General features: G+C 42.4%; 2 protein-coding genes across 13 annotated transcripts in view; one reads left to right on the plus strand and one right to left on the minus strand.

The window, feature by feature from the left end:
• The first annotated feature begins 3,501 nt into the window (after nt 1-3,501).
• tcea2 (transcription elongation factor A (SII), 2) lies at nt 3,502-10,321 on the plus strand. Of its 5 annotated transcripts, none has more exons than XM_039603967.1 (10): nt 3,502-3,729; nt 5,381-5,443; nt 5,690-5,795; nt 5,961-6,042; nt 6,159-6,310; nt 6,696-6,752; nt 6,978-7,132; nt 8,881-9,027; nt 9,099-9,170; nt 9,950-10,321. In XM_039603967.1, the coding sequence occupies exons 1-10, from the start codon at nt 3,625-3,627 to the stop codon at nt 9,968-9,970; spliced, it is 960 nt and encodes a 319-aa protein (XP_039459901.1). In that variant the 5' UTR covers nt 3,502-3,624; the 3' UTR covers nt 9,971-10,321. The 5 variants fall into 5 exon arrangements, with proteins under 5 accessions (XP_039459901.1, XP_039459903.1, XP_031608920.1 ...); XM_039603969.1 differs by having other exon boundaries at nt 3,504-3,729; nt 10,005-10,321; XM_031753060.2 differs by having other exon boundaries at nt 3,506-3,693.
• Nucleotides 10,322-13,645: 3,324 nt separating this feature from the next.
• Nucleotides 13,646-15,970, minus strand: part of rgs19 (regulator of G protein signaling 19) — a 36,173-nt gene continuing 33,848 nt past the window's right edge. For all 8 annotated transcript variants that reach the window (XM_039604493.1, XM_039604491.1, XM_031753064.2 and 5 more), the window contains one exon: nt 13,646-15,828. In XM_039604493.1, coding sequence (XP_039460427.1) covers nt 15,634-15,828 — 195 coding nt within the window. In that variant the 3' untranslated portion in view covers nt 13,646-15,633. The remainder of the gene's footprint in view (nt 15,829-15,970) is intronic.

Here is a 15,970-nt window from a genome sequence, read left to right on the forward strand (position 1 = left end):
TTATTATTTTTAAAGGTTTTACACCTGAATCTGTTCAAACTAGCCCACTGCTCTCTTAACTATAGCTGACTCTGAAGGTTTAAGTTATTTACACTTAGACTCATTCTGCCACTTTAAACACAGCTATATTCTTCTGTAACACTTGTGTCACTTTATGCTTTCTCATTGTTATCTCATTAAAATCCTTCCTATAAAATACACTTATTTATATTTCACGACAACTTACCAAAATTGCAAAGCAGAGCCAACTGACGTGACTTTCTGTGCTGATTTACAGTGATGTGAAAAGAGTCTAACATGAAGACAGTTGGCATTAACAAGGGAACATCTCTAACACCTGGTTACAGAAGCACAAGTTAAACAAAATATTCAATTAGAAAAAGTAAATGTTAAACACATTGCTCCCCATCCTTTTTTAAACTTTTTTTCTGTTCACAGGTGAGATGGACAGAGCACGATCATTACAGATCAACCAAATATTTGTCTTTAGAGTAGATTTGGGGTTTTCCCCTAGAAATCCTCAGTTTACTCTGCCCGGGTAAGCATCACTGGTCCATTCTCCTTTGTTATGTGATATATTTTACACGAGTATTTGGAAAGAAATGTGACCCTCAGATCCACCTGCATCGTAGGCAATCAATTACAGTCATTACAGTCAGCTTAAATGCTGTATTGAGGCTAAACCAACACACGGACTCTGTGGGAAACAGTTTTTCAACAAGACTTTTTAAAAGCACTGCATGTCCCATATTTATCTTCCCTTTTAACTGAAATAGAGAGACAGCATTCAAGCAAGAGAGCAATAGATGTGGAGCAAATACTGTAACATCTAAGAAGTCAAGAAGTCAAGAAGTCTTACCTTCTTGACCCTTTGCATCTATTGGGCAAGACAAAGCTGAAGCATCTAACATGTCAACATTTTGTGTTGACATTATGATTGTTGGCAGATCTTAAGCTAAAGCAGTGTATCAAGGGACACACAGGCAAGCAAATCAAATCTAAGAAGCCCCCTTTTAATGTCAGCTAGTTATTGCTTTTGCCCAAATTCAAGAGATAGAAAGACCCCACCGGTTGTATAGTACTGCGCATGTGCAAGACCGTGCAGTTTAAGGGCCAGGCCTTCTGAACTGAGACGGTAATTTGAATAGCAAAGATTTTGTAGCCTTAACATCTCACGGTATTACTTTAATACTAAGAAGCCTGCTTATCTTATTTTGAGAGTAAAAAACTAATTTAGTAGCGTAAAGTCACCATAAAAAACATGTGTCGTGTAAACAACAGCAGTATTTCATTTCTTAGAGTGTGGGTTTGTACAGGTTTTCCTAATAACGTGCTCAGCGAGAGTTTCAGGTCACATGTGAGCTCTGGAGAAAAAACAGAATTTACTTGCAGAAACGAATAAAAAATATAGAAAGCGTTTCAATGATGTCATCAAGTCTGCACATTCATCAAACGCAATCTGTGAAAGATTTAGTCGGGGGTTGGCCCATATGTAAGCCAGGAAAGGATGATACAAATAGCCTTAACCCTTGTATGGTGTTCGTATTTTTGTTACTCAGCCAGTGTTCATGGGTCTGGTGGACCTGCTAGAGTTTTGGCTTTCCAATTAACACTATCAAACAATTTTATGTTAAATTACTCAACAGATGTTTACTTTATCCCAATTACGAGCCATGTGAACAGCAAACATGGTTAATTTTTTCCTTTTACCTTTGTTCGATCACATTTATGAATTAATGTGCTTCTCGTTTTTTGTCAATAAAATGTTATAAAAAAAATAAAATCAGTTCTAATCAAGTGTACATATCCTTATACCATATTTTGCAGGTTTTGATGGTATATACTGCCTAAAGGGGCAACGGCCTCTAAATGGCATGGGTCTCACAGACCCGAACACCATACAAGGGTTAACATCTAATATCTGTAAAATAATGGAGGGAATGATAGGTGAAAGATTCATGTACCATATAGAAAATAAGGGATACATATCTAAACATCAAAGTGGTTTCAGAAGAGGATCCAGTATTGTGTTTGAAACATGAAGTCAGGAAAGCACAAATAAACAAAGAGAGTGTAGTGGTGGTGTTTGCTTACATAGAAAAAGCCTTCGACATGTTGTGGAGAGAAGGCCTTCTAATTAAAGTCAGGAAACTGGGTATCAGTGGGCGGATGTTCAGATGGCAAAGGATTTTTTAAGGGGAAGACAAATACAAGTGAGAATTGGGAAGATTCACTTGGAGAGGTTTCCTGTAGAAAACTGTACACATCAAGGGAGCAGAGTGAGGCCTTTGTTATTTCCTTTAATGATAAATCATGTGTTTAATGACATACAGGGTGGGATGGGGGTTTCACTTTGATGGAGAGGGAAAACATTTTTATTCTTTACAATAAAAATGTTTATTGTAAAGAAACTACAGGGAGCAACTGGAAAAGCTGAAGAGTGGTCGTTTAAATGGGGTTTTAAATTTTCGGTTTATAAGACCAAGACAATGATTTTACAAGGAAAAGAGTTGGAGAGGAAGTCAAACTTAAGTTGTATGGTCAGGAGTTAGAAAGAGTGACTAAATGTAAGTTTCTTGGATTGTGGTTGGATGAAAGGGTAACATGGGCTGTATACATTCAGGGAATAATGGATAATAAATATAATGAGCTGTTTACTTGGGATGGACTGGGGAGCAGATAGGAAGTCTTTGAGGGCCATGTACACTGGATTGGTCAAATCGGTGTTAGATTATGTGTAGCATATAATTCAGCGGCAGACACAACCCTTTCATAGTTAGACCATATTCAGAATCAGGCACTGAGACTCTGCACAGGTGCATTTAAAACAACGCAGAGCAGATGTCCTAACAGAGGTTCAGTAACACTTTACAGAATACACATGATGGGACTTACAGTTGTGTTTTTATTCCAGCTCACTGTGGAGTCAGAGCAAACGAAATGGCAGATAGAGCTGCGAAGGAAGGCAGAAATATGGGGTAGTCGACCTGGGTATTAGCCTCTGTCAGACAGAGATAAAGAGTATGGTAAGGCAAGAAATGAAGGAAAGATGGCAAAAACAGTGGGAGGAGGAAAGGAGGGGACGATGGTCATATCGAGAATGGACATACTGATTCGAACACTACACTGCTCATGATAAGGAAACATAATACAGGGAAATGTGACGACTGTGGAGAAGAAACTATGGAACATGTTATATTAGAAGTATCAGGTGGAGAGAAGACAACTGACACAAAACCTCAGTGATATGAAAATCAAACTGGATCTTATTGATTTACTGCAAAAGGACCCAAGAAGTGAAAGTTATCAGGCCTTATTCCAGTTTGTAAAAGAGGGTAAACTGTTCGGGAGGATTTGTTTGTTTGGGGTTTTTTTGAGCGACGGTCCAGTCCACACTCCACACCAGTTGGAGGCGGTAATGCGCCATTTTGTTGTTTGCCAACCGCCAATAAAAGTAAGAAAAAGAAGACGAAATTTAGCCTGGAGAGACAAGAAGACTCCATCTCCCACAATGCCTCGCACACAACGACCGGCCGTGAGAGGAGAGAAGAGGGCGGAGAAGAGTTTGCGCTCCATCCATGGAGCTTTCCTCCGCAGCGCAGTGACGCAGAGGCAGCCGCAGACATGGTGAAGGATCAGGAAGTGGAGCGCATCGCCAGGAAGTTGGATAAAATGGTGCAGAAGAAGAGCATGGTGAGTGAAAGCAGCCGACAGGTGATGATGAGCGAGGAAGGTAACACTTTGAAATCATGGCACAGTCCAGATTTGAAACTGACACACCTGGAATCAGCTCAGAGCTAATCACCTGCAGTCAGGTGATTAGTGATGTCATTACATCGCACAAAATATTCAAACTGTAGTTTCCTGAACTCCAAATGTGACCAACGTGTGAAGTTAAGCATGATGCAGACAGACCTCTGAGGCTGGACTGACGGAGAGGCACACTGTAGGCTTGAATTTAAGCTGTCAGAGCAGAGCACGTGCTCTGTGTTTGTGATGTCAGGAGGATCATTTACCATCAGCAACGTGTCCCACAACCACTTCCTGTTTTATATCTTCTCTACATCCCCATCATCACTCAAGGAACCGTTATGAGAAACTGTAGTAACCCGATTTATTTGCTGACAGACTGATGTCAGTTGAGCTGGATAAAATTCTTTAAAATCCATTAGACGTTTCATTTTGAAGCTTGAATGTCAGTGAGGAGGAGCTGTGAAGCCTTCCTCTGTCCTCCTGTCTCGTGCTGAGATATTGGTCGAATTAAGAAGCAGAAAGTTAGCAGCCATCCAGGTCTTTATGTCTTTAAGACATTCCTGCAGTTTAGCTAATTGGTGTGTGTGACCTGGCTTCATGGATAGATAGAGCTGCGTGTCATGTGCATAGCAGTGAAAATTTATGCTATGTCTTCTAATGATGCTGCCTAAGGGAAGCATGTATAATGTAAATAGAATTGGTCCTAGCACTGAACCCTGTGGAACTCCATAATTGACCTCAGTGTGTGAAGAGGACTCTCCATTTACATGTACAAATTAGAGTCTATTAGATAGATATGATACAAACCACTGCAGTGCAGTACCTGTAATACTTACAGCATGTTCTAATCGCTCTAATAGGATATTATGGTCAACAGTATCAAACGCAGCACTGAGGTCTAGCAGGACAAGCACAGAGATGAGTCCACTGTCAGAGGCCATAAGAAGATCATTTGTAACCTTCACTAAAGCTGTTTCTGTGCTGTGATGAGCTCTGAAACCTGACTGAAACTCTTCAAATAAGCCATTCCTCTGCAGATGATCTGTTAGCTGTTTGACAACTACTCTTTCAAGGATGTTTGATATGAAAGGAAGGTTGGAGATTGGCCTGTAATTAGCTAAGACAGCTGGGTCTAGAGATGCTTTTTAAGTAAAGGTTTAACTACAGCCAGCTTGAAGGCCTGTGGTACATAGCCGATTATTAGAGATAGGTTGATCATATTTAAGATTGAAGCATTAATTAATGGCAGGACTTCTTTGAGCAGTCTTGTCCTGCTTTCTGCTGTTACTCTCTTGTGCTGCACTTGCGCTGTTTGACTGTACTGAACTTTCTTCTGTTCATCTGTCGTCTTGTCATGCAGCTGCTCGAGTTCTCGGTGAAACTTTGTTTGTTATTAAAGAGGTAAAAGATAAAAGAAATATTAGCTGTGTTTTTATTCCACCTGAATGTAAAGGTGTGCTGACCAAAGAAAAATAATATTGCACAAAGATTCAAATGTGAAGCTTTACTGAACAAACTTTAATAGTTTTTTAACATTCAGACAGAAACCTTCTTACACTTTTTCACATCACGTTTATTTAGATCAAGTAAACAAGTATGTATAATAAAGTGGTGGTTCTGTTTACAGGACAGTGCTCTGGACCTGCTGAGAGAACTGAAGAACATCAAGATGTCTCTGGAGACGCTGCAGGTGAGCAACTGCACAAAAAATATGACGATACGAAAAAGCCTGAAATTCACTTGCGTGTCTGATTTAACTGAACTGAAGGTAACATAGGACTCGGTGTTTATTACTTTCAGTGTGGAGTAACACACCGGTGAGATTAAAGTCCACGAGGTTTATGAATACATTAGACCAAATCCATTTGTCATTGCTGTGAACATTTTCATTTAAATCACTGCAGAAACTCACATGTGTGCGTGTGTGTGTGTGTAGTCTACCAGAGTGGGTATGTCGGTGAACGCTGTGAGGAAACAAAGTTCAAATGAAGAAGTTCAGACTTTAGCCAAAACTCTCATCAAGTCCTGGAAGAAACTGCTGGGTGGGTAAAGAAAAACAGAAACGTGACATATAATGTGCCTCCAGGTGTCTGTTGTCAGTTCGCATGATTTAAGTTGCATCATCAAGTGTTAGAAACCGTAATCCTGAGTGTACAAACAGGAAGTAGAATTATGGCTGCAGTCATTTGTTGGCTTTTATCTGACAGATGGTTCAGAGGAGAAGAAAAAGGACAGCTCTCCGGTCAGGTCTTCATCCACCTCCAAGGATTATGGCAGCAGTGAAAAAGGGTCTGTTGCACCCTGACGGCGTCACTGTCGGAGGCGTCAGCTTGTTTACATGTTTGCGATCAGGAGAAAGTTTCACTTGAATAAGAACTCTCTTCCTCTCTCCACCTCCTCCTCAGCAGTAAATCTTCTGAGGGGCCCCCATCCACCCCCACTTCCCCAACTACCACCACCCTCTCTCAGGTCACCTCCTTCCCCCCCGCCCCCGTAACTACGGACTGCGTGAGAAGCAAGTGTCGAGAGCTGCTGGTAGTGGCGCTGCAGACGGACGGTGAGAAGATGTTGAAGTCTGGACCTTTTCAGACTCTGAACCCTGCCTCATTTGACCAGAAGAGTTCAGACATATAAGCTCAGGTTTCAACAGGCTGAGGTTCTATACTTAGGAAGACTAGAATAGCATATACTACACCAGAACTGGAACAATCTACTGCTCAATCCGACAGCAAGGCTAAAAGAAAGCTTGTAAAACTTTATTTCTTGTCACAGTTTGTTTGGAGGAGTTTTGATCAGATTTATCTGATCGTATCACTGTCTAAATGAGAAATCTGTGTTTCAGTAATCTCCTGTTCACTCCTCACCTGGAATCTGTCAGAGTTGATAGTCGGTGTTTGTGGTGCTGTTTACGAGCATGAAGCTAACCGGTGTTTGTGTTTTAGATGACCATAAGGCCATCAGAGTGGACTGCGAGCACCTGGCGGCTCAAATCGAAGAACATATCCTTTCGTGTTGCTATTGCTGAAACTTGACCACTGAACAGTGTCAGAGGGAGCGTCCTCACAGGAAGGATCTCGCTTTACTAGAGCAGATTTCATTCATGATTACATAAAAGCTTCAGTATTAATGAACACATGCAGCACTACAATAAATGTTCTGCACGTTTTTCCAGTTCCAACACATTTCGCACACAGTCTTGGTCCTTGACGGCTCGCCGTGTGCACAGATCTTCCAGGAGTTTAAGTCGACAGACATGAAATATAAAACCCGTCTACGAAGTCGAATCTCCAACCTGAAAGACCAGAAGAACCCAGAACTGCGCCGCAACGTACTGTGTGGAAACATCTCGCCACATCGCATCGCCTGTATGACTGCTGAGGTCAGTGCATCTTCCTCTTTAAATACGGGTCAGGGGTGGAGTTTCACGATACAGTGCAGTGTAAATGTATTACTTATACAGTTAGATCCATATATATTATTTTTTTATTTTTTTTACTTAACATATTCCAGTTACAGTTGTATAATGGACATAACGTGCAGACTCTTAGCTTTCATTCAAGAGTATCCACATTGAAACTGGATGAAGGGTTTAAGAGTTTCAGCTCCTTAACATGTCCCACCCTCTTTTTAAAGCGACCAAAAGTAATCGGACAACGGACTAAAATGCCGTTTGATGGTGTGGGCAGTTCCTTTGTTATGTCATTATCACTTAAGCAGATAAAGTTTTGATTTGATGTTTGCTTCTTGCATTTGGAAGATTTTGCTGTGAATAGACATCATGCAGTCAAAGCAGCTCTGAAACAAGCCGCGAAAACAGAAAAAACCCGTCTGAGAAATTGCTGCAATATTAGGAGTGACAAAATCATCCTGAGAAAGAAAGCAAGCACTGGTGAACTCAGCAAGGCAGAAAGACCTGGACGTCCATGGAAGACAACGGTGGTGGATGCATGGAATCATGGTGCAGAGAAACCTCTTCACAACGTCAGCCAAACGTCACAACACTCTCCAGGAGGAAGGCGTATCGATACCCAAGTGTAGCATAAAGAGCAGACTGTATGACAGTAAGCACGGAGGGTTCACTGCAGGGTGCAACCACTCATAAACCCCGAGAATAGAAAGGCTCGATCAGCTACAAACATCTAAAAACGCCGGCACAGCTCTGGAAAAACATTCTTTGGACAGATGAGGCCAAGATCAAGAGAAAAGTATGGCGAAGGCGTGGAACGGCTCGTGATCCAAAGCATACAGCATCATCTGTAACACACGGCGGAGGCAGTGTGATGGTTTGGACCTGCATGGCTGCCAGTGGCACTGGGACACGAGTGTTTATGATGATGTGACCGAAGCAGCAGAACGAACTCTGAGGTGTTCAGAGACAGACTGCCTGCTCACATACAGCTACATGCAGTCAGAGTCATTGTGTTTCATAATACAGAAGACCCGAAACACACAGCCAGGAGTTTATTCAAGCAAAGGAGTGGGAGATTCTTCAGTGGTCAAGTCAGTCAGCTGATCTTAGCCCAACTGAGCGTTTCACTGGTTGGAGACTAAATGTCAGACAGAAAGGCCCATAAACAGCAAATGAAAGTTGCTGCAGTAAAGGCCTGCAGAGCGTTAAAAAGCAGCATCTGGTGATGTCCAAGACTTCAGGCAGTGCCAGCAGAGGGTTTTCAACCAAGTATTAGCAATGAACATTTTATTATATGTAATTTGTCCGATTACTTTTCTGTTTTGTGTTTGATTGCATTAAAATGCTTTGGTTCCTGACATTTATGCAATCTTTTTGTTCAAACCACTGAATTAAACTGAAAGTCTGCACTTCACCTGCATCTCAGTTGTTTCATTTTAAATTGATTGTGGTGATTTACAGAGCCTAAATTAGAAAACAGTTGTCTCTGTCAAAATATCTATAGGCCTAATATTGTTTTATTCAGAAAGTCTAAATAGGAAGTAATTCTTTTTAGTTTCACGTTAGTGAGATGAGGTCAAGAGCCTACTGAGCTTATAGAGTGAAACAGTAAGAATCCCCATTTGTGCAGCGTTGGTTTGTATGAATGTAAACTGGATAACTACAAAAAGGAGTGGAGTCAGTGGGTCGAAGGAAGCATTTTGTGTGTGTGTTTGCAGGAAATGGCGAGTGCAGAGCTGAAGCAGATGAGAGAGGCTCTGACAAAAGAGTCAATCAGGGAGCATCAGCTTTCCAAGGTTGGAGGAACTGAGACGGACATGTTTATCTGCAGCAAGTGTCATGGAAAGAGCTGCACGTACACGCAGGTACGAGCACATCTTCAGGCTGATGGTCGCTGTTCTCTGACCAGTTTTCACCACCTCATTCTCATGTTCAGGTGCAGACCCGCAGCGCTGATGAGCCCATGACCACTTTTGTTTTGTGTAACGACTGCGGCAACCGATGGAAGGTAAGGTCCTTGACTCTGATATTACAGAGAAATACACAGGACACGTGAAATGGCGTTGACACTGATCAGTGTTACACACGGCGCTGTCTTGGAAATATTTAGGGCCATATAAAAGTTTCTCTTCTGCAAATATTTGACAAATAGCTAATCGACCTACCCTCTTCCTCATCACCCTTCACCTTCTTAGAGGTCTCCACATCAGTCACACCAACCCTCCTTCCTTCAGTACATCCATGAGTCCTCTCTGAGGTCTTCCTCTTTTGTGGAGCATTTGTTCACTTGTCTTGCGCACTGTCTGTTGCTTTGAATGGTTGAGCTCAGGTTTGCAGCCTCTGCCTCCAGATGGTGGCAGCAGAGGCTGAACTACAGCTTCTCCCTCTTCCTCTCAGCTCTATCTGCATGCTAACCTTCTTTATCTGAGCTTCTGCTCTTACCATACCCTCTCACCCCCGACTTAGCTGATTTAGCTGCTGACTCAGGTCAAAGTGAAGCAACTAATTGGAGAAGCAGGTGATTAATGAGAAGAGCAAAGCTTCAGTTCAATTCATTTGCATTTATAAAATGCCAAATCACAACAACAGCTGCCTCAAGCCGCTCAAAGTGAAAAGATTTGAGTTACCAGATCTGCATTTGTTTGTTAGCTCTGTGGTGTGTTTTTCCACCACACTTTGACCTTTTTCCACTGAGGTTCTGCCTCTGATTTCTGAGGTACTGAGATTCATAGTCTCTGTTTAGGGCCAGGTGACACTGACAGTTTGATCTGTTTCTGACTGTTTCAGGTTTCTCTGCATTGGGGCTGATTGGGGTGTCTCTCTCTTTGTATTTGTCTTTCAGTTCTGTTGAAGAAAACTTGGCCGTTTATTCTTCTGTCAAGAAGCAAATTGAAGTTATTGAAGTTGATTTTTTTTTTTTTTTTTTTTTTTTTGTTTGGTGTAATTTCTTTTTATATATCAAACTAAATGCTGCAATGTATTTGGAGAGATAAAAGCCAGCTGATGTTGTCCATTGGTTGAATTGGTTTTGTATTGATGACTGAGACTTATTTTCTGAAGGTGCTTTGAGCCAGATTCAAATCACAGCTCACAGAAACAGTATGCCTTTCTTTGCCATGATGTGCTGAACATATTAAAGCTGCTCTTGGATGAAGACCATCGAATCGCTGTTTTTATTGTTTTGGCTTCAGAAATCACCATCATCAGTAAGAAGGGAAACCATCCCTGCCCCCTGCTGAACCTGGAAGTTTACCCACAAAGAAATCAGCAGTCTTTCTTTTAGAATTTCATTTGAATGGAGAGACGCATATCAACCAAAAATCTAGAGAAACACATTAGACAAAACTGATGTCATGTTATTGGGTGAAATAAGTATTTGATCCTTTACAACCCAGGTAGAATGCCGGTTCCCACCGTAGACCTGCCCAAGGCTGGAATGAAGTAAACGACGACCACCATGAACTTGGTGAGGCATTGCATTTGATTATTCAGAAATTTAAAATGGTCATCAGCTGCTCTCGGTCTGGAGCAAGATCTTGCCTCATGTGGAGAGGATCATCACAAGACGATGGACTGAAATGTTCAAGCAGGCCCATCTGACGTTTGCAGTGAACATCTAAATGATTCAGGAAAGCCGGGTGAGCAAGTGCTGTGGTCAGATGAAACCAAAATGGAACTCAGCTCTACCCACCGTATGACCCAAAGAACAGCATCCCCACCGTCGGGCATGGAGGTGGAAACATGCTTGAAGTTGTTTTTCTGCGTGTACAGGACATCTTCAGAGCACAGGGCCATGTACCATTAAAATCTTGGACCAGAACCTCCTCCCCTCAACCTGAACGCTGAAGATTGGTTGTGGGTGGGTTTTCCAGGAAGACCTTAAACATAGCACCAAGAGAACCAAGGACTGGCTAAAGACGAAGAACCAGAATGGGGTATTATGAACTGTCCTCGCCAGTCTCCTGTCAGGTCGATGAAAAGTCTGTGGTGAGAGTTGAAGCTTCGAGTTAATGCAGAATATTTTGTCTTCTTTAAAATGAACCAGAGACCATTTCTTTTTTTGTGGGAAAACTTTCATCACATAATGATTTCTCTCACTGTAATTTCCCCAAAGACTTGTTAGACTGAGTCAGTGGCAGTATGATGTCATCAGCACTTGGGTTTGATTCTAATAACTGACCATGTGTTGTGTTTTCAGTCATTATGTAGGCTGGACTGGCTTCCAATCTGAAAAATGTTGTGATTAATACAAACTGAGAAGGATTCGGCTGGTTTATGTGCCATCTGAAGAAAAAAAAAAAAATCTTGATGGTTGTTTAGCTGAGTGTGATTTTTTTTTTTTTTTTTTTTTAAGCTCATCGAGACGAACGAACAATGACCTCGTGCAGCGTTGAGGTACCAGCATTGTCTCTCCATTCCTTCACAGTTAATCTTCACTGTCGGTCAGTGAAAATGAGATTAATTTATCCTCACACTATTTGCAGAGTTACTCTAATCCTCTATTTAATGGATTGTAATTCCCATCGTTAGTTTGTGCAAAACAGTCAGCGAGTGACAACAAACCTTCTTCCTCTACTTGACTGGTTACAGTACCAGTGAACCCTGGTGATTGCTAATCCTGGTTATAATCACCCCTGAAGGTGTTCAGTGCCTCAAATTCAACACAAATGTTCACACAGACTCAGGAAAGGTTTTTCCACCGAGACTTCACAAATCTTTTTCAGGCTATAACCGAAAGGAGCTTTATGCCCCAAAATGTCAAGGACAAGTCTAAACAGATGAGGCTGGTTGGCTGATAGGCAGATTAAACAGATCTGTGATGTGGCAGTCTGATGCATATCTAACCTGGCCTGGACAGACCAACACACGCTCACTTTCGAGAAGTTAAACAGTATTCGTCTAAATAAATGTGGACGTTAACACTGTTCCACCAAGCTTCCAGCCAAAGACAGAATACTTAAACAAAGAGCAGAGGCCTCATGCTGTTTTTCTAAATGCTGCTGGTGTTTGGAAGTGTGTTGACGGGTAGGATGAAGAGTGGTGGGAAAGCAGAGCGGAGAAGGATCCTGTTGTGTTTGTTGTGGAAACACCGCTGAGCTCTTCCCATACATGAGCATGAAGAGAGACAGAGAAAACAGATTGAATGTTCCATGTGATGAAAAAACTAACAGTTTACATTTTTAAAAACTTGCAAATTACACAGGAAAAAGATGTACAAATGAATCTTTTCACAGGTCTATTTGTGAGAGAACATAATCGGTGCTCAATGGAAAAAGTCTGAGATGATAGATTTCAGGAAGCTGGTTCATTATTTTCTGTGTTCATGGAAACTTTATTGAGTTGTACTCTTGGCTCCTGTTGTGCTCTCAGAACTGTTTATAAGAAAGTGTCTGACCTTAACCCAGCAGCAAAGAAGTTGTGTCCTGGACTCCAAAGAATTCCCCTCGTCCAAGACACGACACTGAGGATCAGGATTCTTTCACAGAGTCATTCAAACCAGGCAGCAGCAGATTAGTGACTGACCTCGAGCGGTGGACGGACACGTTTGCTTCATTTTAAGCTTCTTCCTGTCGTACGATGGTGTTTGTCTCCTTCCTTCACACAGCGTGACCTTTACTGGGAACAGTTTAACCCTTACCCTCCTGCTTCCTGTGTTGATGATTTTATATTAGCTCTGTAGCTAACCGTGACCTAAAGTTCTATATATCCTGACCTTTTGGACTAAAATCTAAAACCCCAGTCAGAGATAACAGGTATCGTGATTACCAGCCTTCTCTGTTAAGCCGGGCTCATAAAAAAGGTATTTGACACGTCACGTCAGTCTTGTTTCTTATCAAATGATCCCTGTGAGCGCCCCCTGCTCAGATGCTTTATCAGATGATGAGGATAAATAAAAGTACAGCACCTCTGGAAAAGATAAAATCTAATGGTAAAATAATCTGACAGCAGCAGAAACTGGTTCATCTAAAGATTTGAATTATTTTGCGTCTGAATGGACTCGGTGCTGTTTGTTTAAAGCTGTGAGACTTTAGACGGTATCAATGGAAACATCGAAGCTTCCTGTCCCACAGCCTGATGGACGATTTGTCACAGATTAAAGCGAAGTCTGTGACTTTACCACAAAGTCAGATAAACGTGTTGGTGATCTGTGGCGAGCATAGAGCCCTCAGGTTCATCATCACATCAGCTGGCCCGACTTCACCAACCCTGCAGTCACCGTTGATCAGTAGGTTTTCCTCGTCATCGAGACCGAAGGTTAGAAAGAAATCCTACCATCAGAACATGGGAAACCAGCGAGCTAGCACCCTGACATGGTTAATGAAATCTGTGTGTGTGTTGGTGCTGGTCAGTTATCATAATAACAACGTTTTAGCCTGGGAGATTTTAGAGATTCGGTCCTTGGTGTTAACACAGGTGTGAACGCTGTCTGACCTCTCAGGTCATTTCTGTCACAAAACAAGCAGCCTCTCGTTGGATCTTCAGTTTTCTCTTTATATTTGTACAATTAAAATCACAGTTTTAACAAAATAGAAAATAAATAACATCAACAATACGAAGAGAAATGCATCGCGTGACCGGTCCGCTGAAGACGGAGGCATCTCCTGTTTGGAACCTGTGGTCTTCGCCTCCATCTACAACACCAGCATTCCCATGAAGCACTGCAGGAAGCGTCTGCCTCACAACATGGGCTGCTTTTTTGCACCTGGGATTTCCTCCCGCCCCCCTTCCTGAATGGACCAACCACAGATGAGCCCAGTGGCCTCCTGCAGCTAATCAGGAGCCACAGACAGTGGTGAGGTCAAAAGTGAGAGGTCGCAGAGGTCAGCAGCAGCAGCAGCAACGCCCAGGTAGGCAGCCCCGGTGTGTGTCTGTGTGTGTGTGATACTAACAGGGCCTGTTATAAATTTGTAAAAAAAACAGATGTGGCGACCATAAACGCCACACGTGATGGCGGTGTACGTCTGACTTAAAGAAGATAAAATTCCAACTTCACCTGTGCGTTATTCTTGGTCGTAAACAGTGAAACGTTCTCCACCCGCACAAACAAAACCTCCTGTGTGTCATTTTTAACACCTCCTTCTTGTGGTCTCTGCGACACGAGGCAGACACAATGTTCATTTATTACAACACAAACGTCCACCTGCAGCTTTGCACTCTCTACATTTCATCTCTCAGTGATAGTAGTTTTTGGTTGCAGACTAATTATTAATAATAATCATCATTACGGTCACAGCAGCTTCGTTTACACTGAAACTCAAATGTGTGTCTTTCTGACCATTAATGGAAGGAAAGTGTTGAGTCTGTGTGTGTGTTTTCTAAACTCCAGTGTTTTTATTGCTCTGTGTGTGTGTGTGTGTGTGTGTGTGTGTGTGTGTGTGCGTGTGTTGGGTGTAATCAGTCTCATTGGGTCATCCTCTTCTGGAAAAACCAGGATGAGGAGAGACCACGACAAACAAAAGTAGGTGAAATGTTCCACGTTCGGTTCTGTGATATAAAATATTCATGTGGTCGTTTGTTAATCAGTAGTTGGAGGAAGCGGCGCCCCCCTGTGGTCAGGAGTAAAGTCATCGATCCAGCGAACTACCAAAGATGAAGCGTCTGAGGAAGCGTCGTGTTTCCAGTTCAACAACAGAGAAAGGGAACGACGCAGCATCCATCTTTTTCTTTGAGCCGCATCATTCCTGAAGCGCGAGGTGGAGGAGTCAGCTGGCTCTGTGAAAGGAGACGCTAAGGGGCAAGGCTGGTAAAAATCCACAAAGAGCTGATGGCACACATGAATATTTCTCCCACTGAAAAAACAATCGTCCCAGAAAAACTTCAGTGTCACTCGCTGGTGCCCTCAGGAGTGGGTGGGAAACATGAACCAAAGCGGAGGAGAACCGTGAGAAGGAGGAAGGCAGGGATGGATCAGGGATCAGCTCAGTCTGATTTCAGTGAAGTAAAACTCATAAATCACCCAAAATCAATAAGTTCACTGCTATTAAAATTCATCTGTTTGAGCTCAAAGCCTCGCTGAGCCGAAACTATTGGCCAGGAGTTTGTCTTAATATTTAACTGCTAGTTTTTAATCACTGCACTTTTATAAAACATGCACAATGGGAGCTTTTCTTTCTTCTTCATGGAAAAGTTGAGGATAAAGTTTTTTCATGGTGACACTCTGATCCTGCACATAAAAAGGTCAAACTGACATCAAAGGCCTGATTAAGATTTCAAATTCGAGAAAAATATATAGATTTTTATAAACATTGTAAATCTGTTTCCAGGGTTTCTTTCTTGTTTTCAAAATGATCATCTCCACATTAAGAGAAGGTGACTACAAAAGAAGAATAAAGTGAGCAGGAGTGTGACTAAAAGGAAGAAAACAGGAAGTGGAGAGACGATGAAGACGAGTACGTGGGAAGAGCTGAGGATGGAGTGATGACTGCTTAAAAGATTTGGATGGAGGCGGAGCGCAGGTTGGATGAAGATGTTTAGGAGTAGGACTCAGAGGGCGTACGGGAACCGCCGTGAACCATCGCCTTGTAGATGTTGGAGGAGAGGAATCGTGGGTAGGAGTCCCTGTGCATCAGCGTGTAGATCTGCAGCTGGGCGTCTTCAAAGGTGTGTGGCGTCGGGTCCTGCATCTTCCTGTTGATCACCTCTCGAACCCGAGCATCCAGACTCACCTGCAGGGAAAAACACACTTTGATGCAACAAAGCAGTTCAGGTTTCACTGCATAAAGAAAGAGTGTGACTAATGAGCCAGCCAACCTGGAGCTGGAGACGTGACTGATAGGAGCTCACGGGAGACTCTTCACCCGTCACACA

This window comes from Oreochromis aureus, linkage group 20 (assembly GCF_013358895.1).
Source record: "Oreochromis aureus strain Israel breed Guangdong linkage group 20, ZZ_aureus, whole genome shotgun sequence".
In the NCBI taxonomy this organism is placed as follows: Eukaryota; Metazoa; Chordata; class Actinopteri; order Cichliformes; family Cichlidae; genus Oreochromis; species Oreochromis aureus.